At 33.5% G+C, this 24,388-nt stretch overlaps 2 protein-coding genes across 2 annotated transcripts; both read right to left on the bottom strand.

Annotated features, from left to right (window-relative positions):
* Window positions 1-1,140: 1,140 nt before the first annotated feature.
* Window positions 1,141-7,747, bottom strand: LOC127807378 (uncharacterized). The gene is made up of 3 exons (XM_052345176.1): window positions 7,467-7,747; window positions 4,932-5,045; window positions 1,141-4,013 (listed from the first exon to the last, which is right to left on the bottom strand). Exons 1-3 carry the CDS (start codon window positions 7,710-7,712, stop codon window positions 3,783-3,785), a joined length of 591 nt encoding a protein of 196 aa, XP_052201136.1. The 5' UTR covers window positions 7,713-7,747; the 3' UTR covers window positions 1,141-3,782.
* A 1,329-nt stretch (window positions 7,748-9,076) lies between these two features.
* Window positions 9,077-20,104, bottom strand: LOC127808347 (thioredoxin O2, mitochondrial). The gene is made up of 6 exons (XM_052346856.1): window positions 19,817-20,104; window positions 18,681-18,746; window positions 18,538-18,588; window positions 18,315-18,394; window positions 16,298-16,342; window positions 9,077-9,441 (listed from the first exon to the last, which is right to left on the bottom strand). The coding sequence occupies exons 1-6, from the start codon at window positions 20,046-20,048 to the stop codon at window positions 9,343-9,345; spliced, it is 573 nt and encodes a 190-aa protein (XP_052202816.1). The 5' UTR covers window positions 20,049-20,104; the 3' UTR covers window positions 9,077-9,342.
* Window positions 20,105-24,388: the final 4,284 nt, after the last annotated feature.

Genomic DNA, 24,388 nt, shown 5'->3' with positions numbered 1-24,388 from the left:
AACTAGAACAACCACAATTCAATGCGACCAACAAAGGACAATGTTGGATTTGAGTTTTTAGAAGGATGTGAACGCAATGCATTGTTGTTAAGGACTATGGCATAGACTAGGGTGCACAAGAAGACAAAATTGCAATGGAGTCACGCAATCAGATTGAGATGCGCAAAGGGAAGGTTAGATCTAATAAAGTTATCTTCAGATCTGGTAGATCTAGGGTTGTCAGCGCCGAATATGACTAATTAGCGCTGGAAATGAGTGTTGAGATGACAATGAGAGGACAATAAGCACAGGTTTAATGATGAGACAACATGATCTGGGTTGCCTCGCTTTGCATTGCGTCACACTAGAGTCCTCGCTTGAACTAGAGTCGTGAGAAGGGCAGCAAGAAAGATGCAACAACAACAATGACTAAAGGTGACAGAGACAGCAATGACGACAACTGAAGTTGACTACAGTAACTATTTTTAAGAAGCTAGGGTATAGGATTTTGGCTCTGATACCATGTAAAATAAAATAATGTAAAAGTATATTTCATAAAAGAGGCGTATCATATGACTTGTATATATGCATCCTATTCTAATGTAATACATTCTAAGGATATAAAAAAAATACATACAAACCATCTAAACGTATATAGTTACTTAATATAAAGATCATAATCAAATATCATGATCCTCTAGGCAGTTAAGTTAGGTGCAATGAAATATAATTAATGATGATCATGCATTATTCATTTAAATAATGTTTGTCTATTATTAAGGTCAAGTTGGGGGCATGGAGTGGGTTCATCCTCATTGGAGATGGGGATGGAATTTAAGATTTATTCCTCATCAAGGCACACGGTGAGATATGGGGTATTTGGGTTGGGGTTTGTACACCTCCAAACTGAGATGCCTCCCTCTCCTCATTCAGCACGTTCACACTCCATTAGCCGAGTGTCTGTTTGCCCTACATTTCCAAGCCAAGATCCTAGCATACTTTGACGCTTTGCCCTGGGTGTGTAACAAAACTTACTGTTTTGTTGATTGTTGTAGCCATGTATCTTCCCTTCATCCTTGAGCATAAATGGAGAGGTCTCTGCCACTAACAAAAATTGCTGGAAAAGAGATTTGCCTTATTGTTGATGCATGTCTTATCATCTTTGTTTTTTTTTTTTTTTTTTTTTTTTTTCTGAGTGTTTGTTGAGAGGATATAGTAATTCGCGCATCTATTTCCTCTCCAAAATCCTATGCACAATTCCCCTTGCTTATTATCACACATGTAGGCCATTTTTGCCTACCCTTTGTGACCATTACAAGTGTGTTGTTGTGACTAACATTCACTTCATCTAAGCATAAGTTTTGTTTGCATATGCCTAATTGCATTACTTGTCCCATGTTTGACAATAATTCCACTTGTGAAAACACTCTTTACAAGTCTGTTATCTGCCCCTACAAATGCAACTTGGTAATTCATAAAAATCTCAACTACTTCTAAGTCAGATATGAAAACATACACCTTAAAGCTAATATTTCCAAGAAAATTAAATTCCTTTCCAGACTTAGCATGTGCATTGCTTGGGTCAAAGTTAAAATCATACGACCAAGCAAGCAACAATACATGTTCCCCACATGTATTATATAATGCACGCAACTTTCTCTATTATTTCCTATCTTGACAACATCAGATGCAATATATAATGCACGCAACAACTCGAGCATAAGAAAACATGCACAATCTAATTCCTCCTAAACTATAAACATAAATATTTCCTAATTAGAGGATTCTTCTATAATAACTATTATCTGCTGATTGTGTTTTTCAATTCCTGTTAATCTAACTTGATTGCACTTAAGTATGATCTCCACTAATCTATCCAATACAATTAATCCATGTAAACTTTGGAAATCAACATCCATCAATGAATCCACAACAAATGAAAATCTGATAAATAGCTGTCTTGATATGCTTCTGTTGAGAATGCAGTTAGCAACTCAGTATTGTACATAATAGAACTAGTTAGCTTGTATGTTGTAGCATACTTGTACCTAGCAGGTATATATATACATGAACCTAACTGAATACAGTTGAGAGATCTGAGTTTTTCCCTCCATTCATTCTCTCTCTTTCTCTACCTCTTCTTTCTCTTTTAAAAGTGTTGATTTGGCTAAAAAAAGGATGATAAAGTAATGTGTGCTTTAGTGTTCAGCATCAAACTACACTACTTTCTTTTTTAATTTTTGTCTACATTTCTTCACCAACCTTTTATTTCTTTTTTTCTTTTTTCTTTTTGTCTAGACCTAGTCTTGAACCTAGGGTATTCAGGATAGAAATGGGAGAGAAGAATGGAAGAAAGAAACGGAGAGATAACAGGGAGAAAGTAGGGAGAAAACAGAGAGAAAATTGAGAAAGAAATGAGACACTGAATTCAATTCTTGATTGATTCTCCAAACAGGTTGGTTAGCTTTATATATAGCTAACCAATCAACAGTTACAAATCAGATACAACCTGTAACTGATCCTTTGCAGAAATAATCTGCTACAACTGATATACAAAACACAATTCTACTGCCTAATTTAACCTACAAACTTGACAGTTTTCTTTTGTCTTGTTGTGCATGTACTGTCCAGACTAACTCTGCATCTGAAGTTCTATTTACAGCCAGTTCCAAGGCTGACTAAGGAAGTCTGTGTTAAGTAGTTGACAACTAGTGTAAAACTCATTAGGCCAAACATCATGAATTGTGATAAATTATGATAAGCTTTGTTGTATGGCATAGAATGTTAGGTAGCAAAACCCCAACATGTGCAAAATATGAGCATAATAGAGATAAGGGTGCTATGATAGATGAGCGATCATACAAGTACAAATAAAATTAGAAATTAGATTATTCTAAATAAGATTGGTATGGCTTCTATTGAAGATAAAGATGGGTGAGATACAATTAAGATGATTTGCTGATGTGAGAAAAAGACCAATAGAGGCTATTGTAAGAAAGTGGATTGAATGAAACAAATCTTTAGCAAAAAGGCGAAGAAAGACCAAAAAGAAATGGTGAACTCTTAAATATGATACAAGTCGTCAAGGCCTCACAGAAGACATGACCATAGATAAAATGATTGATAAGCTAGAATTAATTTACCAAACCCCACTAACTAGGGATTTAAGGCTTGATATGTTGTATTGTCCAGACCAGTTTAACCAATTAAATCTAGCCAAATGACTTTGGTACCAGTTGTTGGGGTTTTTTAGGCACCAATCACTTGGGTGCAATGAAAATAAATATGAACAAATATCTCACATACCAAAGAGAGAAACAGAAGCAAATTATTTCTGCAATTCCATGTAAACTATAATGTTCATGGATAACAAAAATAATTCCACATGTCCACTAAAGTAAAAATTATATTACATATTTGAGAATATGCAAGGGCTGGAGATGTCTCCAATTTCGAGCAAAAGGTTAGCCTCAATTATATTGCTGATCGAAGGTTTGAAATCACAAGTTCAAGTTTGCCCCCAGATTGATTCACGAGATTTTCATAATATATATGTACACATATATTATGCACACAAACGTAACTTTTTTTGTATTTAACTTTGTCAAAAATAATTCATAAAGTTTCAACTCCCAGCTTCAATTTATTTTCAAAAAGAACAACCAACTTGTTATCCTGATTTTATTTAATTATTCATTTTCTACTGGAAATAACTAATTTGTGGAACATATTTGAATTGTGATGGTACAAGGCCAACAAAATTCATGAACCCGTGTAAGTAAAGTATTTCTTTTAAGGACAGGTTAGGTAAGTGCGGTTGAATTCCTACAATCCATATGAAAGCAGAGTTCAAGCCAACTTACTTTTGGAGGGTCGAAAAGCCCAACCCAACTTGCTTTTTCAGGCCACTGTGCCAATCCACTCCCAGATCTGTGACAAGAAGCTAGATTTGTATTGTCTTCAACATGCATGCTGGAGAAGACATTAGGGGAAACAGGCTTACTTGGAGTGTGATATGAGAAGCTCAAAGAGACCTGCAAGACATGAAGAAAGAAAGACTAAAGATAAAGGTGTCCCTAGTGCACAAGGCTCCTAGCTTCGTGAGGGTTGGGGGAGGGTTTTTTTCATATGCAGCCTTCTCTGGCTTTTTTTTTTCCCGCAAAGAGGCTATTTCCGCAACATGAAACCATAACTTCTCAATCACAAAGGAAAAAAAGAATATACCAAAAACTGGAATGTGGCTCAAATCAGCATTATTTTAAATTTGACAAAAACAGAAGAACTGAATAAGAGAAATCCCATGGTTACGATTGCAATCCATGCACAAAGAATTGTGCTTGCCATCTATATTAGCTACAATTCAATGTGACATGTGGAACCTATATCAGGATATGGGATGAAACGAAAATAATTTCAGGGGGAAATAATTCAAAAAGCTTCACTCTGAATGCTAACAAAACCAGAACTAACATTACCAGATAATATCATCAAACCTCTTCAACCCAATGGCTAAGTGAGATATCAGCTGAGTTTGTCCAACTAGATTTGCAGCAGCCACTATTACACACATACGGATGATGAGAGAATGCAAGACATATAAAAAGCTAATAGAAAATTTCTTAAACACATGCTTCAAAGGTTTCTGCCGGGATGTAGTTTTCTATAAGGTATTGAAATTTTTCCCAGGTTTATGTGAAGAGGTTCTTACACCTTTCTCTGAAGCTTCATTCAAATCCTAGAATCATATTTCAAGAAATTGGATTGCGTTGATGTAAATTGGAGTGCAGGAAGGAATGAAAACCCACAATTTGATAAATCAGCAAAGAAATCTCAAAGCAACCATATGGGTCCCCTACTTCAACACATCTCATCTCAGAGCAACATTCAACTTCTTCACCTGCTCTCTTACATTATGAAACTAACAAGACGGAAAGTCCTTTAGAGGAAAATACCTGTAACTCATGAACTTCTTCATCTGTAAGTGAATGTTCCAAGGACTGATATATTTTCCTGTAACAATGACTTTTCACTGTTTTCGTCCTGATAAAATAGTCAATGAGTTGCACCTGGTAGCAGAAGAGGAATTCAACTGTTTTAGTCAAGCTCAAACAACACATTTTTCTTCTTCTTTTATTCTCCCTTCTTTTTGTTCTTTCAATTTATTGAAAAATGTGTGAATGCTATGTCCTTCTATTCATTCAGCAAGGCATTAATAGAATGTAAGTACACAAGGATTTCTAGATATGGCCTTTAGAGATAAAAATAAAATACAATTCAGATCTCTGCCAGCTGGAAAAACAATATTCAACATACTCTGTTTTTATTATTATCATCATATTTAGCAGAACAACTAAGAGTCAAAAGTTTGACGAGTATACTTGAGTTTAAGTAAGAACAAGCTTGGAGTGGTGCTTATTGAAGATAAGACATGAGGGACATCATTAAATTAATTTAGATACTTTAGAAGAAAACCGCATTTGTGAGAAGGGTAGATGGATGGATATGACTTGCAAGTTAGAATCCATATGGTAGGCCCAATCTAGTGGGATTAAAGCTTGGTGGTGTAGTTTTTTGATAGGGCAAGTTAATGGCATCATTTTTCTAATTAGCATGGCCAACAACTGATGGCCCTAAGCTCATCTCATCTGAGTTACTTTTAGGTAACTCTAATAGATTTATACTTTTATCTCTTTAGTCAAGGAATGCAACCCAAGCAGCTGGATATCCGTAAAGTCATCCATGAGTATAGGAAAAGATAAAAAGTTTCCTCGCAAGCTTAAAGAAGGCTCACCACAAAACAAAATTTAGTTATCTCCCCAAAGAAAGTTCTAGTGAGGCTCTTCTAACCTATTAGGCACAAACAAGATAATAGCAAAAATTAGATGCGCTCATACACATATGTAGGAAGACTCAAAAAAATGCTCAGAATATAGGTAAGCCAGTCACTTTTAGACAAGTACTGCCTCTATCAAGATGCCTATTTCCATAAATCTTCATCCTCCTTCCCAAATGGCTGTTACTTCAGAAGAAGAAATGAGATGAAGCCCAACGTAAGAAGTCAGCAATGAACCAACCCTACAGCCCATACAGATTGCCCATGACCAAAAGCATTCTCACCTGGCCCAGAAAAACAATCTCTCTCAAAAACTTGACAAACAATCACTAAAAGCTACAAGAGTAAGTCCCCAAAATACCAATTCATTATCAGAAGCCCACAAAAGACATGACTATGAATGGATAAAACAAGATAAGACAAATGAACATGAATATCTGACCCTTTTGCTAATAGTAAAACCCTGCACTAGGCTCCCTCTCAACCTTAATCAACATAAGATTGAGGGCTTCTCCTACCAAGATAAGTGGACACAGAGACAAATGGCAACCCTATAAAGCCCCCTAGGGCTATTACAGAAACCCAATTGACTCTCTTTCTATTTTTTTACTTTTTTGGATATTCAAAAAGAAAACAAGAAAATCATAAAGAGATGATTGCTTTAGTTTGTTAAGATTGTAAAGTAAAGAGATAAGGGCTCGATGCATAACCAATTATAATCCAATTAAAAAGTCCAAATACACGTTTTCACCCCATAATAAATACTTTTAATAACTTGTATATAAGCAACTTGGACTTCATTCTTCTCAAAAATTCATAAGCCTTCTCTAGAGACTTGCCATGAGCTTTTACTAAATCTATAAACACCATATAAAAATCTTTTCACTTAGCACTTGACATTTCTATCAAGTATCTCAACACGTATGTAGCTTCCATTATTAATCTACCAGGCATAAAACCAAATTGATTTTCAGACATCATTTTCTCTTCTTAACCTTTTCTCAACCAACCTCTTCCAAAAATTACATAAGAGTGGCTCATTAGCTTCCCTATTAATCAATTATACGATTGAAAATTTTGATATAGTAAATATCACCCAGTAACACCTCCCAACCTAAAATGTTAACTTGATTTTTGTATATATAGCACCCCTTGCTTGGTATAGCATAAAAAGTTGAATACATAAAGAGGAATACATGTGTGTGTATATATAATAGCAAGTATAACAACCATAAATTTATAGAGGGAGCCTGAACGTGCATGAAATTTTAAAGGTGATATTTAAAATTTGTACGATATAACTATTGTAAATATGAATCATAAATTAAAATATCAAATCACAATTTCAGTTAATTAATAGGAAACATAATAATTCATGAATACAAAAGGATATTCTATAAAAAATGCATTGATAAATTATTTTTGTACCTTGCAAGGGTCAACTGCTAGTAATTCATTAAAACCCACAATCGGGAAAAAACAAAAAAAAAACAAAAGTTTTGCAAATTTAGGCCAACCAACAGGTCCAAGCTTCAAAGCAAACACAACAATTCACATAGCACCACCATATACCCAGAAACTCGACAACACAGTATAGAAGAATTAAACCGAACCGCCTCACGAAAACGCAATTTGCAAGATAGGCACACATTACCATCTTTAGCAATCTTGATTCAACCAAGCTCGAGAACCGAAGCCACTGGTCGTCTCCACTTGCGATGGCGAAGCCCGTAAAAGTATATACGGTCGCGGAAGCAGAAAAGCAAGAGAAAGAAACCGAAGAGGCCAAGCTTCTGAAGCCATGTTCATGGGGGGAACGAAGGTAGGTCTGTAGACGCAGAGTAGTCCCAGTGGCTTGTTTGGATAAACCATTTATGAGCCTTCTTCTGATCAGAACCATAGCAAAGAAGAGACAATGGCTCCCTGCACTTGTCTTCTTTGCATTGTTACGACTGATTTGTTTTTTGTTTTTTCCCATTTTCGCATTTGGAATTGAGTAATAATATATTCGTAATGATTAATTCACTAACAGTGAATAAACTATCTAGAATATTCATATAAACTGTTAAAATCAAAATATTAAGGCTGGTTTTATTTGCTTTTCAATTTTTTATTTTAAGTTTTGAATTTATTTTTTATTTTTTATTTTTTATTTTGATAGTCTATTTTTAAAAAATTAAAAACGAGTTATTTTGTTATTTTGAAAAAATTATTTTTCAAAACAAAAAATTAGAAAACACTAAAATTTTGAAAATATTTTTTAATAATATTTTATTCAATAAATTTAGTTATTAAGTAAATTATAAATATTTAATGTTAATATATTATTAAAAAATATATACATTGTAAAGTTAATGAATTTTGTAATATTTTTTTATTATAATAATAAAATATGAATAAATAAATATATTTTGAGTTATTGTTAAATGAAAACATTTAAAATAATTTTTTGTTATTTTGAGTTTTTTTTATAAATTTTTTTATTTTTAAAAATATATTTTAAAAAATAAGAAAGAGAATACGTTTTTATTATTTTAAAAAATTAAAAAAAACTTAAAAATAATAAAAAAAAACGCAACCTAACTATTTTAAATATTTTATCTACTTGACAAGTGACTTGACTTAGAGTATTTGACTTGACTTGAGTATTTTGTGTTAAAATCAAAGGACTTGACAAAATATAAGTACGTTAAGATCATATTTTCTGTTGCTTCAATTTTTGTTTTCCCTTTCTTTGACAAATGAAATCCTGGCCATTGCAGTGTTAATTTTTCTACCATGTATGGGACCCCCCTTGTTGAGAGTTTTTTTTTTTTAAATTTATTATATCAATAACCTATCCCTTTTAAAAAAATAATATAAGTACATTAATTCAATACATATTTCTGTGTTAACTCGTCTTTGAGGAGATTTGTGCCCACTTGCATCTTAATTATTACCAAACCAACCAAGAGATTGTGAGAGAAAACTACAATGATAATCTCTAATAAATTTTTTTAAGTTCATATATTTTTTTTATGAATAATATTATGAGTCATAACTAATTACAGTTTACAGTGTTATTAATTATGTATCACATATTTATTAGAAAAAATGCTAGACAAATGAGACAATAATACGTTATCTCTTTAGTTTCCTTTAGTAAGAAGACGTCACGTAATACTACCATTAATCATGATTTCAAATATTATTCTTTTCTTATTCTTGTAGTACTAGGAAGACCAAAAGAACACAGACCAGCTACTGCAATCCCAAAGTGCGTCGTTGGAGAATGTTGCCAGAGGAAGGAAGGGGCAAGAAGGCCCCTCCCTCGTCCGTAGATCAGGATGCCCATAAATGAACTAGTGGGATAACAATTAAGCAATGTGAACAAGGAAATGGTAGAATATGAAATCCAACAAAACAGGCATTACTTAGCAGCAAATTTAACGATCTACTCATAAGCAGAATGGCATGATTTTAATCCTATAAAAGAACCGGAACTCCACTCCGACGACAACCTTAACAGTAGGTGAATGTATATGCGGAAATTATTTGTAGAGATCTTCCATGGTAGCTTTCAAGAGTTGAGGATCAGCACCTATCACTTCAGAGGCCTTTTTCCCGTCTTTGAAGAAGTGGAGGGTTGGCTGCAGCAAAACAATCCCCCAGCATCAGCACGTTAAAGATGGATGATACAGTTGCACAAAAACCGCCTATGATTATAGGCATCAGACTACAACAAACTCATGATGGATGAGATAGGAATTAGCAAATACAGTACATGTTGGAAGTTCAAATTGCCGCCATTAACCTTGACACAGCCGTAAATTACCAATATAACATGGACCATGGTGTCATATGAGCGAGCAAAATTCAACATTCCATCACCATGCTTTGCGGTTTCAATCTGCTTCGTGATACTCTATCATTATCATCTAAGTTAGATATATAATGCCATCCAAGGTTACAAGGATGACCAAGTCCATCAACAAACCAGAGAACATACCTCAGCGATTTAATGGGCACTAATTACATTGTCATAAATACATATTATGTTTCTCAATAAAAAAAAAGCTAATTCTGATTGGCAGTCTAGTTCCACTATTCTGTGTCAAGTTTGGATGATATCAAAATGTTTTGATCCACCATACCTGTTCAAAATTGCCCCAGTCCCGTTGGGGGCCGGGCTGGGATTTAAAATTTTCACCCCGCTGGGGTACAAGGCATACGAGGTGGGTGTTGGGACATTAGGGCCAGGGACCATCCATCTCCGACACACATAGTGCGACAACCTCTAGGCTAGTGTCTGTCTGCTCTATGGTCCTCCCTATCTTCAGGGAAGGTGGTCTAGATTCCATTTGAAAGCCATTTGAAGATTTGGGGCTACTTTCAGTAGTCGTCTGAAAGCAATCCATGGGTCAATTGTCACCTCAAATAATTTGAGGAAGAGTAGATAGATCATTTTGGTCAGGTGCTTTATGTGTAAAAGGATGGGTGAGTCACCTCATCATCTTTATCTCTGAGGCCCAAGTTGTATGGAGCCTTATCTTATCCTTTATTCAGGATTCAAACAATGATGTCAACTCCAGTATTGCACCTCTTGCATTCATGGAAACGGGTAAGCAGATTGTAGGCTATATGGGGTTAGGCTTCTTGTTGCTTTGTGCGTTTGGTGGGCCTTGTGGATAAATGAAAAGAGGGTTTTAAACGGCATAGGGCAGTCTATACCTGTCTGGAAGGAACCTTCTCATTCTTTTCCCTTGCTTTCTTCTTCTTCTTCTTCTTCTTCTTCTTCTTCTTCTTTCTTTCCTTTTTTGATGCATTACATGTATCTTAAAAGTAGACTTAATTCTCTTTCATACAGGGCATGGCCCTGTAAGACAGCTTCTCTTCTGTGAGAACTTGTCAAAAAGGAAAGATTATTGGTCCATAAGTCTGATATTCCAAGAACAATAATAAAAGATCCTTAAATTGACTCAACTTTTTATAAATGCAGGAACTTCTGTAAGCATTGAAGAGGCAGATTATAACTGGTGTTGGACAGATCCCGCTGGATGGAGGAGATGGTGTGATTAGGCTTTAGCATAGATGAAACTGGCAATTACAGTAATTCATCTTTATCTGCCATATAATAGGAGTATATACCTATGATCAGACAATTGAAACAAAATGATATCTTCACCTAAACCTAATCAACCTACAACATTTTATATACTAAATAACTCACTAATCCTCCCACTATTCAAACTAAAAGATAAAAAACCAAAACCCAGAAATTATGGACATGTGATTCCTTACTTTGTGGGATCCTATAATTGTGGATCATTTGTCCTCATTTCCTATTCTCCCTCTCAAATTGGAGAATAGATGTCAGTCATTCCCAACTTGCAAATACAAATATCAAAACTTGATTTCTAAATTACTTTAGTTAGAATATCAGCTTCCTGGGACTTGGTAGTAATGTAAGACAACGCGATAGTCCCATTCTTAATCTTGGTCTTGATGAAGTCTCTGTCAATCCTCACATGTTTCATCTGATCATATTAAACTGAATTATGGACTACACTAATAGTTGATTTGTTGTCATTAAACAACTTCATAAGACCTATTACTGGTATGTTTAAATTTGTCATCAACCTCTGTATTTAAATGAGTTCACATGTTTCTTGAATTATGGCTCTATACTCTACTTATGTACTATTTCGAGCAACCACATACTATTTGTTGTTTCTTCGTGTCACTAGATTACCCCAAACTTTTGTGCAATACCCGGTTGTTAACTTGCTATCATCAACAGCTCATGCCTAGTCTGCATCTAAAAAACTAACATCATCTCTGACTCCAGTCTTTTTAAACAATAACCCTATGCCATGACTTCCCTTCAAATACCTCAGAATCTGATTTGCTGCCTCCATATGTCTTTTTGTGGGAGCATACATGAACTGACATACCACGCTCACACTAAAGGCAATATCTGGTCTAGTGAGTGATAGGTAGATGAGTTTTCCTACCAAATGTTGATAACTCTCTTTATTTACTGGAGGATCACTATCTAACACCTTGTACTTCCAGTTATGTTCCAAGAGTGCCCTAGAAGGTTCACATCCAAGTTTTCCCATCTCCTTAAATAAGTCAAGTGTGTACTTTCTTTGTAAAATGAAAATCCCTTCATGACTTTTTGCAACCTCCATTCCAAGAACGCATCTAAGTTCCCCAAGATCTTTTATTACCATAAATTCAACTTGAAGTCTCTTTTTTAAATTTCCAATTTCCATTTCATCATCACCAGTGATCACCATATCATCAACATATACAATGAGTATTGCTTGTTCTTCACAAATAAGGTGTGATTAGCTTACCCTTGGTTGTATCCAAGATCCTTCATAACAATATTGAACTATGTAAACCAATCTCGAGGTGATTGTTTCAAACCATAAAGAGCCTTTTTTAGCTTACATACCTTGTTTGGATCTCCCTTTGCTTCAAATCCACGAGAAACTCTCATATATACCTCTTCCTCTAATGTGCCATTGAGAAAAGCATTCTTAATGTCTAGCTAGTGTAGTCTCCAATCTAAATTAGCAGCAATAGTCAATAGAATTCTGACTGAGTTAAGCTTGGTGACTGGTGCAAAGGTTTCTTCATAATCTATTCCATAGGTTTGAGTAAAACCTTGTACTACTAGTCTTGTCTTATACCGTTTAATAGTTCCATCTAGTTTATACTTCACTGAGAAGATCCATTTACTACCAATTGTTTTCTTCCCTTCTGGTAACTTCACCATCTCCCAAGTTTTATTATCATTCAGCGCCTTCATCTCTTCTAGCACAGCTTTCTTCTAATTTGGATCTTGAAGTGCCTTATGAACATTTCTAGGAATCTAAATCTCATCAATCTTTGCAACAAAGGCTTTGAAAGTTCCTGAGAACTTAGTATATACAACATAATCTGATATAGAATATTTGGAATTTCTCATACAAGACCTTAGCCCCTTCCTTATGGCAATCGGAAGATCAATGTTATTGATAGGTTCTTCTTCCTCACAACATGACTCATTTTTTTCATCCTCTTCTTGGTTATCCTTAGTAATGGGATCTGCCATCGGTTCATACTATTGAGTTTGAATTGGAGTTTGTGATCTCCTAGAGTAAACCATAATTGATTTTAGGTCTATAGTGTTATATTCTACCCCCTTGACCTACATCACCACCGTTTTTGGACTCAGAATTAGATTGGGGATTGATAAGAAATGCTGATGTAAGAATGGCCTCACCCCAAAAAGAGTGTGAAACATGACTAACAAACATGATGGATCGAGTAACTTCCAGTAGGTAACAATTTTTTTCTCTTAGCAACTCCATTTTGTTGAGGAATATACGCACATGAACTTTGATAAAGTATCCCATATTCTTAGAGATATTCATTCAATTCGTGGGAGAAATACTCTCTACCATTATTCGTTTGAAGAATATGGATAGATGGATGGAAAACATTTGTGACAAGCTTGTGGAATTGTTTAAAAATTATAATCGCTTTGAATTTTTCTCTCATCAAGTAAACCCAACATATCCAGTTATGGTCATCAATAAAGATAACAAACTATCATTCCCCGATTAAATTTAACACTCGTGATAGTCCCCACACATCACTCTGAATTAAATGGAATGGAGTAGAAAGCTTGTATGTGTGAGGTGGATAAAATGCATGGGCTTGTTTAGCAAGAGTACAATGATCACACTGAAATGATGAAGGATCTTTATTAACGAACAAATGAGGGTACAGACAGTTTAGATAAGAGAAACTAGGGTGACCTAATTTATGATACCACAACAGAACATTGGAATTAGAGAACAAAGAAAAAAGCGTAGGTAACTTTGGTCTTAAAGGAGAACCAACACCTAACAAGTAATAGAGACCATTTCACTCCTCAGCATTCCCAATCGTTCTCTCTGATAACAAATCCTAAAATTTACATCAAGAAGGGAAAAACGTTACTAAACAGTTCAAATCCTTGGTTAGTTACTCACTAAAAGTAAATTGCACTTCAGATTTGGAACATGATGAACTGAATTCAACTTCAACCCATTGAGTTCCATATCTCCTTTCCCTGTTGTTGTGCACATAAACCCATCTGCTACAATAATACTAACATTTTCCTTACATGGTTGATTACTAAATCATGTATTGGAGCTTGTCATATGGTCAGAAGCACCTGTATCTACTATCCAAGTATTATGTGAGTCTTTACATGACAATAAGGAAACAATATATTTATGTGATGTAAGCGCTGCAAAGCTAGTAGAAGTTGATGGAACAATTTTGGAGGCATTCGTAACTGATGAGGAAGTCATCAGTTTTCGAAAAATTTCCATCTGCTCTATTGTGAATGGTTGAGAGGCCACACCAATTGTTATCTCAACCACATGAGCATTCTTTCTCCTCTGGCTTTGTGGCTTCCAATTTGGGGGCTTGCCATGAATATCCCAACACATGTCTTTGGTATTGTTGGGCTTCTTACAATGCTCACACCACATCCGTTTGTCCTTTCCAAGTGTTCCTTTTGGATTGTATCATTCATTTCGTTTTGTTGCTAAACCAAATCCCTAGACTACTATTTCGGTGGATGAGCTTTGTACTGGAGAAAACATCACTTTCCTCTTGTTTCTTCTTGCCGAACTTCAGCAAACACTTCTTTCAGGTTAGGAGGCTTTGTGCCAAGTATACGTCCTCGAGGGGTTGGAGACAATCAGGATACTAATCGATTTTGTTGTGGATGTACTGGAGTTGGTCCTTTTATTGGTAATGGTGGTCGTTGGTATTCACATTAGCGACAATGATTTGTTGGTCTGAAATCAAAGGATTGTTGCAAACCAGATCTAAGACTAAAAATCAAATTTGAGGCCTCTGAGGCCAAGGTCTGATAGGCTACCACGAAAAAATGAAGAAGACTGGGACATAAAGAGCAAAGAGCAATGGTAGAAGTTCGCTGGAGCAGGCGACGAGCGACAGCTGGTGACGGCAATCGACAACAGATAGCGACAAAACCACCGAGATTTATATGGGTTGAATGAGATGAGTCCAGCGGTGGTAATGGCGTTGCGATTGAAGCACCAAAGAGTGTGTGGTAGCGGCAACGATGACTGGGCTCTGAGGGGGTGCCCGATCTGAGGCTAACAGTGGTGGTGGCGCGAGCAAGGCGATGGAGAAGGCTTCGACTTAGGTGCTTTAAAGTTGGGCAGTCTTCGCACTATCTAGATTAAATGCTGCTAAGATGGACAAGTTCTGGTGAAAGACAAAGTGGTTGCGTAAGACAAACGAACTTGTTGGCACAGGCTAGATCTGAGACTTCAATGGTGGCAACAAGATCTGGGACGCCGACTGGGATGATGGGCTACGGACGACGGAAGCTGGAGATGCACACAGCTTCTGGAAACGACGAATGCTAGAATGACAAACAGGAGACCCTTTGTCTTCTCCGCTCTTAGCGCTTAACGGCAACGGCGAATTCGTCTACTGGAACAGTGGCAAATCAATGGCGGCTACAGGTGGTTCTAATACCATATGATCAGACAATTGAAACAAAATGATATCTTCACCAAAACCTAATCAACCTACAACATTTTATATACAAAATAACTCACTAATCCTCCCATTATTATTCAAACTAAAAGATAAAAAACCAAACCCATAAATTGTGGATCATTTGTCCTCATTTCCTACAATACCCATTAGCGAACAACTAGATCTAAGGGGAAAGAACCTTCTCCAACAACCACTATATCTCAGCTCTTCTTTCTTCTTTAGTCCTGACATCACTCTCTCCCATACTCTGCACTTCTCTCTCTAATACCACAACTCATCCATATTTTATCTGGCAAAAGCATCCATGGTCTCTATGTTGATTGTCTCCAGATTTGGATTCTCTCACAGCCAGAACAAGCTAGCATGATAAAGGTTACAGCAGGGTTTTCACCAAGGCAGTTGGTCTTCCTTGCATGAGTAAAATCCCCTATGTCAGACCTTTAAATAAGAAGCTGTTCAAAATTTCTTGTATGAGTTTCAAAAGAGCCAAACAGAGGGCTTCTTCCTTCATGACATCAGGAAAAAAAACTACCTTTCATTTTGACATGTTCTCTGACTGCAACAGTCAAAGCTGGTGTTATGGTTACTAACAGCTTTTCATTCTTCAAACTCAACAACAAATAATGACAACTTTTTCCTTTCACTGTAGCATCTTTCATTAGGCATGAAGATACAGCAATTAATGATCTCTGCAGGTGCTTAAGAAAAGTGTGAATCATTCCAACAATCTCCTAATCACAACCATCCTTAATGAGCCCAATTAGCATAATGTGGGCACTTGAAACAAAAAGATCAAAACATGCAAACTGAATGAGTTAGTATGGTCATAATCATATAATGTTGCATGATAGTAAGAGTGAATCTCAAACTGGATACGAGAACAAACAGGAGGCAAAAAAGAGGGGGGGAAAGTTCATTTACCACAGAATGAATATCTAATTTGCTTAAAGTACTTCCAAGCCCTTCCTGCAACAGATTACCAAGAGAAATATCAATTGTTGTAAGGAAGAAAAGGAACATTCTTCAATCAAACTACTCAAGTTGGATTAGTTTTTTATTTTTTCTCCATTTATTTCTTTATTTTTAATAAGCAGGAACTTTGCATTATAGCACCAACTTTATCAGGATTTGGAAGATAATTTCCTTTTTTTTATGTTTTCTACACAAACCAATTTAAAAAAGAGAGAGAGCCTCCTGAAGATTAATAAATTAAAAGAAATACACAAGTAAGCATATATCCTTGGTTCATTAACAGACTGAATTGGAAGCTTCATGAGGTGCCAACTAGCCCATAGAATAAAGCAACACAGTTGCAGAGGCAAATCTACAGTATAAAGCTCAGTTAGATGTATTCCATTCCAAGAATCCATTATCCACCTAAGTTGCAATCCATATCCTCCACTTCAATTGATAGTTGCTGCCTCAATGAGAAAACATTCCATTGTGTAAAATATTCCTCTTGGTCTCCCAAAATATCCTGCAGACTTGGCCTTATTCTAAATTCCTGAGCATTCTACAAAAATCAGACCACAAGCATAACATAACTATTCCAAAGAACACACTGAGCTAGTTCCTCTCACAAGGTTTATCATTCTCATCCATGCTGAGCCCTAAACTCCTTATGGAAGAGATTCATATGCAAGAAATAATCATAAATATCTTGATGATCTTTGAAATAACATTGTTTAATATGTTCTATGGACTCCTATAAATTCGTAAAGTGCCATAATCAGAACACACGACGCTTTCTAGTTAGACTGAGACATTTTGAAAAATGATTTAATACCATAGTTGCATTTCCTCACACAAATTTTGACTAGCTATTCTTTTAAAAAGGGATCTTGCATGTAAATGGCATTCTCACAAAGATGCTTGGGATGAGTCGAGGGATCTACACCATTTCTCTGACTTTCTCAAATGAGATTAAAATTAGCCAAGTTCTCATCCACACAAAGGAACTAACAGCATAAAAATTCTAAACTATTTAATCAAAGGAAGACAATTATCTTGCAAGCTAAATTAGAATGCCATGTGTGCATCTTATCTATGAGACTTGGAAAAACTCTCTAACAAGGAGGCTAAGGTCAGCCTTGGGATTTCCAAGGGCTTTAAGAAACTGCATAATAGGTCCTTTAACCTTTGGAATAAGTCAGTCAACTACCTGTGTATAAGGGGCAAAGATCCAGCTCTAGTATGCATGGTGACTTAGAATGCTCCTGGGAAAGAATTCCCTAGATTTTCTCTTGGACATCATAAAGAAAGACTATAACAGTCACCTACACTGGAGGGGAGAAAATGAAGGCAGCTAATCCAGCTGTGGGAGCCGTACAAGGAAGAACATGTGGTATGTGTAATTTGTTCTTAATAAGAAGAGTTCCACCAGAAAGATTGGGGTTGGTTCAGGAACCATCTTACTAGAAATGCTCACTAGCACTGATCAGGCTACAAAGGTCATTTTTGTCTGCGTCTTTTCAAGATAAACTATCATTTCCATGTTTCTTTGTTACATTTACTACTTGCTTGGAGTGGTCTTCACAAAGGCATGAATCTAGCTAGCTTATTTCTGGATAGTTGGTGGAATAGGGTTTTTAGGATCATGCCTAGGATTGTCTTAGCCAAATTAAAACCAGGCACAATTATACAGATAGGTTATAGTTCCTTGTAATGATTCCTATGATAAAAGAAACATTAGTGATCACTTTGGTTTTCTAAATGTAAGAACAACTATTCATGTGGTTTGGATAAAGCATAAAACTCAAAATTTTAGGTAGAAAGATGTGAAGGAACAAACATGACAATCCTTGGCTTAAAAGGTAATAGCAGATAGACAACTGTGAAATAATGAAGCATTAAGTATTTTTAAAAACTCTTCTAAAGCAATCGTCCATAATGCATCATTAAAGCTCGCTTATATTTATGATTCAGAAATCCTTCTCACCTGATCAATATCAATCTTATAAGTGGTGACATGAGGGTACTGCGCACTTAATTGTCCAATGATGGGAGATAATAACCTACCTGTAAGGAGATGAATATACAACAAAACAATCTAAAAAAAAAATCTAAATAATCGCATAAAAGAAAAAGGTTGCTAGTGTTATAAAAGCTTAAGTGAACATATGACGAGTCAACACAATTTTTTAAGAAAATAGGAATCTTACATGGGCCACACCATACTGCAGTGAAGTAGAAAATTGCTGGCAAAGCTTCATCTGTTAAGAGAGATTTCAGCAAACAAGAAAGTAAATAATTAGTTCTGCTACAAAGTACAAAATTTAAACAAAGCTCAAGACAAGGAGTCTACCTTGAACCTTCTGGAAAGAACTATTGAATTTTTCTTCAGAATCAATCGTCACAACATTGGATGGACCTGAAATTAGTAATTGGCATCAAGAATCACAACTGCCCGAAGCTTAATAGATGCATAACAAAATACACAAAAGAAAAAATCATGTCTCGAATCAATGGTAAACACTCGAAGACAGCACCAGTTTATCAGTACAGAATATCAATTATCAAATGACAAAATTTGATGTGAATAAAACCTACAGTAAATAAATGCAAGAATATGAGTTACTAATAGTAAATGGATTGTTATTGATAATCCTTAATAACATACAAAAACAAATTCTTAAACTCAAGAGAACAATATTTGATAATTCAAAACTTAGATGCCTTAAAACATGCAATTTGCTATTTTCCCTATTGACAATCCAAGCTAGACAGTTCCATCTATGAGGAAAAGAATTTAGGTCAATCAAAATTTGCTTATATGAGTAAGAAACATTCTTATAAATTTTGTATTAGGATTAACCTTGCAGAGTTTGTTACCCTTACCATTCTTATAAATCTCTCACAATATTGCAAGAATATATAGTCTTCTGCTGCCAAGACACACCACTTCCATACCCTCAATATTTTCCAAAAATCGCCAACTATTATAGCACAAAAATCATGAAGCCTCTTCTTACTGCCAAGCAGAACATAGTTGATTTCAAGAATAGGTTCTGTTGACTCCATATGGGATTTGCATTCCTTGTCGTCTTTACCCTTTTTTTTTTCCTATACTTATTTAGAACTTTAACATATTTTAAGCACTGAACCTAAATTCAACAACAGAACCTATGATAGAGATTAGCAAAAAGATCAAAATACACAAATCACGTCGTTATTCTTTATCCCCCTTTCTCGTACAGTTTTTCTTGTTTTTATCCAGGAAAATTTCTAACAATAAAACTAACACAAAAGTGAAGCCAAATCACGACATTTGAATTTAAAAAGACACACCAGCAAACTAACAATTAAAAACTAATAAAACAGATATATATTGAGTCGCCACTCCGATTGATTAATCAGATGTCAGTAAGGCCTCAAATCACCACAACAACAAAGAACAATAATTAGCTTATTGCGACAATATATAGAGATAGAGAGAGATACCTGATGATGAAGAAGAAAGGTTTCGACGGAGGTTGAAAGGCTGCGGCAACTCGAAGTTGGCGATGTTGACGCTGGAATTGAAGAAATATCTTGAAGAAGAGACATAACTGGAGTATGCAGCAGTGGCACTCGCAGCACAAATTACGGCTTCGTCAACGGAAGGCAAGTGAACCCTTCTCTTGTAATCACTGCGAATAATTAGGTTTCGCAGCGCCGGGATGCTTCGCTTCATTCTCTCTTCTCTCTGTCCCCCGGAAACCCTGTGAGAAATGAGCGTCTCGTCTCGAATGATTTTATTTTTATATTTTCGGAGAAAAACTAAAAATTGAACGTGGCGTTCAATTAATAAATATTTAATTCTTAACTATTAAGAATATTGTCAAAAGAAAATGTTTTGATGTTTTATTTAGGAAAGGTATTTGTTACGTGTGACTTGGGGGCGGAGCCACGTGAGTTGCCCCCACTGGCCAGATTTTTTTTTTATTTTTTTACAATAATTTACTATTAAAAATAAATAAATATATTATATTTTATTACTATAAATAAAAAAATAAGTAATTAAAAAAGTACGTATATAATAGATCCGTAATAACCATCACAGCATTTTTCATAATTCATTCATAATTTTTTTTTTTACAATAACGATGCAAATAAAGTTAAATAGTAAAAAAAATTACAAAGCAAATAAAACAAATATGGAGAATATTTATATTCAAAAAAATGAACAAATTAGCAAAGTAAATATTGATGTTGTACAACTTTCTATGAATCCCGGGTTAAGAATTATAATAATGGATTATAAGAACCTATTTACAAAAAGATCTGTGTTAATCTCGAAATCATAACGATTCATTTTAATTTGAATCAATTAATTTGGTAATTAGTTAGAATATAATATAAGCAAAGATGTTATATTTTACTTATATTATTATCTTTTTAAAACAAATAATAGGGATCAAGAATATAGTAATTCTTTTGAGAAATAAAAATTCAATAATTTTAAAAAATAAAAGATAAAAAATACACCTTCTATTATCTTTAAAACTAAACTTCTCATATCACACGTAGAGGTGTTGACAGTAGATTTGTGCATCATTTACTTTCAAATAGAAAATACAAGTTTTTAGTATAATAAAAATCTATGATAAATTATAGTAGCACCCTATTATATTAGTTAAATATAGGGTGTGTTTGATAGCATTTAGAGTGTGTTTAATTATACATATTTTTTATAAAAAATATGTAATTATTATACATTTCTTATGAAAAATAATCAAACACTTTTAATTTTTCTATGAAAAAATATATATGGTACAAACATTTAAATCTTCTTTCCATGGAATTCATTTTTCAAAGGGATGGGGTGATTTTTGTTTTCTAGGTAATATTATCGATAATTAAATTATAGGTAATGCAATCAAACGCACATTTAGTTAAAAGTGAAAGTATTTTCCAACTTACATAGAAAACAAAAATCATCTCCCCCTTAGATGAAATTTTTCACGGAAAAGAGCCAAAAATATATTTTAATGATTGTACCATATAATTGAATTCTATGAAAAATATAGTGTATCAAACACTAAAGATAGAATTTAATTTCTTGGATTGAACATTTTTCATATATTTTGCATGCTATCGAACACACCCATAATGTATTTGTGTTTTAGAAAATAACAGACATCTCACTTAATTTTTTGAAAATTTGTAATGTTTTGCCCATTTGTGTTAGTTAACCATTGTTAAAATTTTTAAAATATCTAAAATATTCTTACAACTTCACGCATTAAGGTAATGTTTGTTAATTAATATATAAATTAAAAATATAAAATATAAAAATATTACAAATAAAAGTATTTTTCATTACATTTGTTAAATTTATTCAACCATCATTGAAAAACAAATCACTGATTTTTTATCTGAATTTTTTCAAATAAATTCATATTAATCCTTATAAATAAAAAAAATAATACATATATCTTTTAATGTATTTTAAAAAATGTAACAAATAATTTGATAAAAAAAATTTAAATATTTTTTAATCTTGTTTTGATATTTTATATCTTGATTTAAAAATTATTTTAATTTTATCTAAATATAATTTTATGTTACTTATTTTAATAAACGCTAATTAAATATATATAGAAATGCACACACATAGTAAACCACAACCACTAACGCGCTGTTAGTCTAAACACTGTTACTGTTAATTGTGGGCCACAGCCACTAAAGCACTAATAATTTACAACTTCATACATTAATTTACTCTACCCTTTAGGGTGTCAAAAAATATCTAAAAATTGATGAATTGGATCAAATCGAACTGAATCGTGCATTTTGAATTAGTTATATAGTTCAACGGTTAGGTTCTGATTCTAAAAAATTAAGAACCGATATATTTAGTTTGGTTATTAGTTTTCCTTTTCAAATCATGATTCGAACCGAACCGGAACCGATATTATACTTATATATATATATTATAATTTTTTAAGTATATATATATACATACGCATAAATATATTATTATTTATAATTTTAATCTACTAATTTTTATTTATTTCTTTTTTATTATTGACTATTGTTATTCATAAACTCTTTTATTTCTAGACTTCTATGCACTATTGTTATACTAAATAGTAGAAATAATCTTATTTGATGAGGTAGAATTATTTTGTTCTACTTTTACTTTAAAATTTGAAGTATTAATGAAGTTATGAGTTTATTTTAATTAACAAATTTATTTATAATTTCATATTTTACGAAAATATTTAGAAGTTAAATGTTAATTGGATAGAACCGAACCCAGTCCAATGCGACAGATTGGTTATGGTTTAGTTTTATATATGTAATGGTTCGGTTACGGTTCTTATTTTTTTCATAACTGTTAAAAATGATTCGGTAATTGGATTCTAATAGAATCGGATCAATCCGAATTGTTGACACCCCGATTGTGATTGTAAAGTTGTATTATGAAGAAATTAAATTATTATATTTGTTGTCTTCGATCCAAAATCAAAATCATAACTCAACTAAATCAGATCATAAGCAATAATTTTAAAAGTACCGATAAAAGATGGAACCGAATTATATTCAATCAAATCCAGTCCGTCCGATGAACACCCTTAAAGATTATTAAATCTCAATATCAACTTTTTTTTAATCCTTGACCAAGACTGCTTTGGACCATCGGGGGAGACCCTGCTAACAGACAAACCACGATGATTAAAGAGAAAAGTATCAATATTCTCGAACGTCTTTAATGAAGCAAAGAACAATCGTGTGAGGCACCACAAAAAGAATCCCCCACCTTACTTAGACTGCAAGTCCAGTCTCCATAAAAGGAAACCAATTGAAAAAAACGAGGGATTCGGCAGTAGAGTCCTTTTTAAAAGATAAAATTATATTAAAATAAATTAAAATTTTAAGACATGACATAAGTGATAATTTTTTTTATTTTTAAATGACGAGGGATCAACTCTTGATGGAGACAGAAATATTCTATTTAATAAGAACTGATCACGTATCTATTTGGAAGTGTATAACATTTTTACAACATCTAATTTGCTCTAAGGTCGAATCAGGAGAAGGCCGATTTTTTCTAGAATTAAGTGGGCAAAGCCCAAACACTTGGGTCATCAAAACAAATAAAAAAATAAGATTGAAATATATTTTGAAGTAAAATATGAAGTAGTTCAATTAAGGTTATAAATTATTCTAATATTTTTATACTATTATTTGTTAAATTTTTTGAATTATACTAAAGAACACGTGTGTCATTTTTTCTTATTTATAAGGATCAAGATAAATTTACTTAAAAAGAGAGAAAGATAAATTTATATAAAAAATTAAAATAAAAAGTTACGTGACTTATTTTTTAAGAGTTGGCAAATAAATTTAACAAATACAATAGAAAATACTTTTGTCTTAAATATTTTTCATATTCCACTTTTTTCGTTATATATTTTGATTAACAAACCCTACCTAATGTAACGTTTGTTAAAATGAGTAAGATCAAATTATATCAAGATAAGTTTTGAATACTTTTCGAACTAAAATATAGAATAGTTGAGATAAAACTGTGAAACTTATTTGACTATTTTTTCCGGACTAAAATATAAAATGATTAAGATAAGGTTGAGAAATTTATTTGACTATTTGTTAAATTTTTTAAAATATATTGGAAGACATATGCGTCAATTTTTTCTTATCGATAAAGTTTAAAATAAATTTATTTAAAGGGAGAAGATGGATAAATTTATCTAAATAATTCTAAATAAGAAGTCACGTGATTTTTTTTTAAGAGTTATCAGACAAATTTAATAAATATAATAAAAAATAATTTTATATGAAATAATTTTTATATTTCACTTTTTTTTTAATTTATATCTTAATTAACAATTACTACCTAACAAGTTTGAACCATATGTTGCATCCTCATAGTCATAGTCGCCTTATTGCAAATCAGTTTTTTGGAATTACTGTTTTTGTACGATTTTTCATCGCTAGTGCTTTTGATTTTGATAGAAAAAAAAATTATAAGTAAATATTTTGTTTCACTACGTAAGATAAAGAATT

The sequence above is a fragment of the Diospyros lotus genome, chromosome 8 (assembly GCF_014633365.1).
Source record: "Diospyros lotus cultivar Yz01 chromosome 8, ASM1463336v1, whole genome shotgun sequence".
NCBI lineage: Eukaryota > Viridiplantae > Streptophyta > Magnoliopsida > Ericales > Ebenaceae > Diospyros > Diospyros lotus.
This window is presented reverse-complemented; position numbering and strand designations above follow the sequence as displayed.

Coding starts and splice junctions, on each gene's coding strand:
- LOC127807378 (XM_052345176.1), bottom strand. CDS start 7,712: ATGGTTCTGATCAGAAGAAGGCTCATAAATGGTTTATCCAAACAAGCC. Junction 5,046..7,466: donor AATCAAGATTGCTAAAGATG/GTAATGTGTGCC, acceptor TTCTGCTACCAG/GTGCAACTCATTGACTATTT. Junction 4,014..4,931: donor AAGAAGTTCATGAGTTACAG/GTATTTTCCTCT, acceptor CATGTCTTGCAG/GTCTCTTTGAGCTTCTCATA.
- LOC127808347 (XM_052346856.1), bottom strand. CDS start 20,048: ATGAAGCGAAGCATCCCGGCGCTGCGAAACCTAATTATTCGCAGTGAT. Junction 18,747..19,816: donor CCTTTCTTCTTCATCATCAG/GTATCTCTCTCT, acceptor TACTAATTTCAG/GTCCATCCAATGTTGTGACG. Junction 18,589..18,680: donor TTCTTTCCAGAAGGTTCAAG/GTAGACTCCTTG, acceptor CTCTCTTAACAG/ATGAAGCTTTGCCAGCAATT.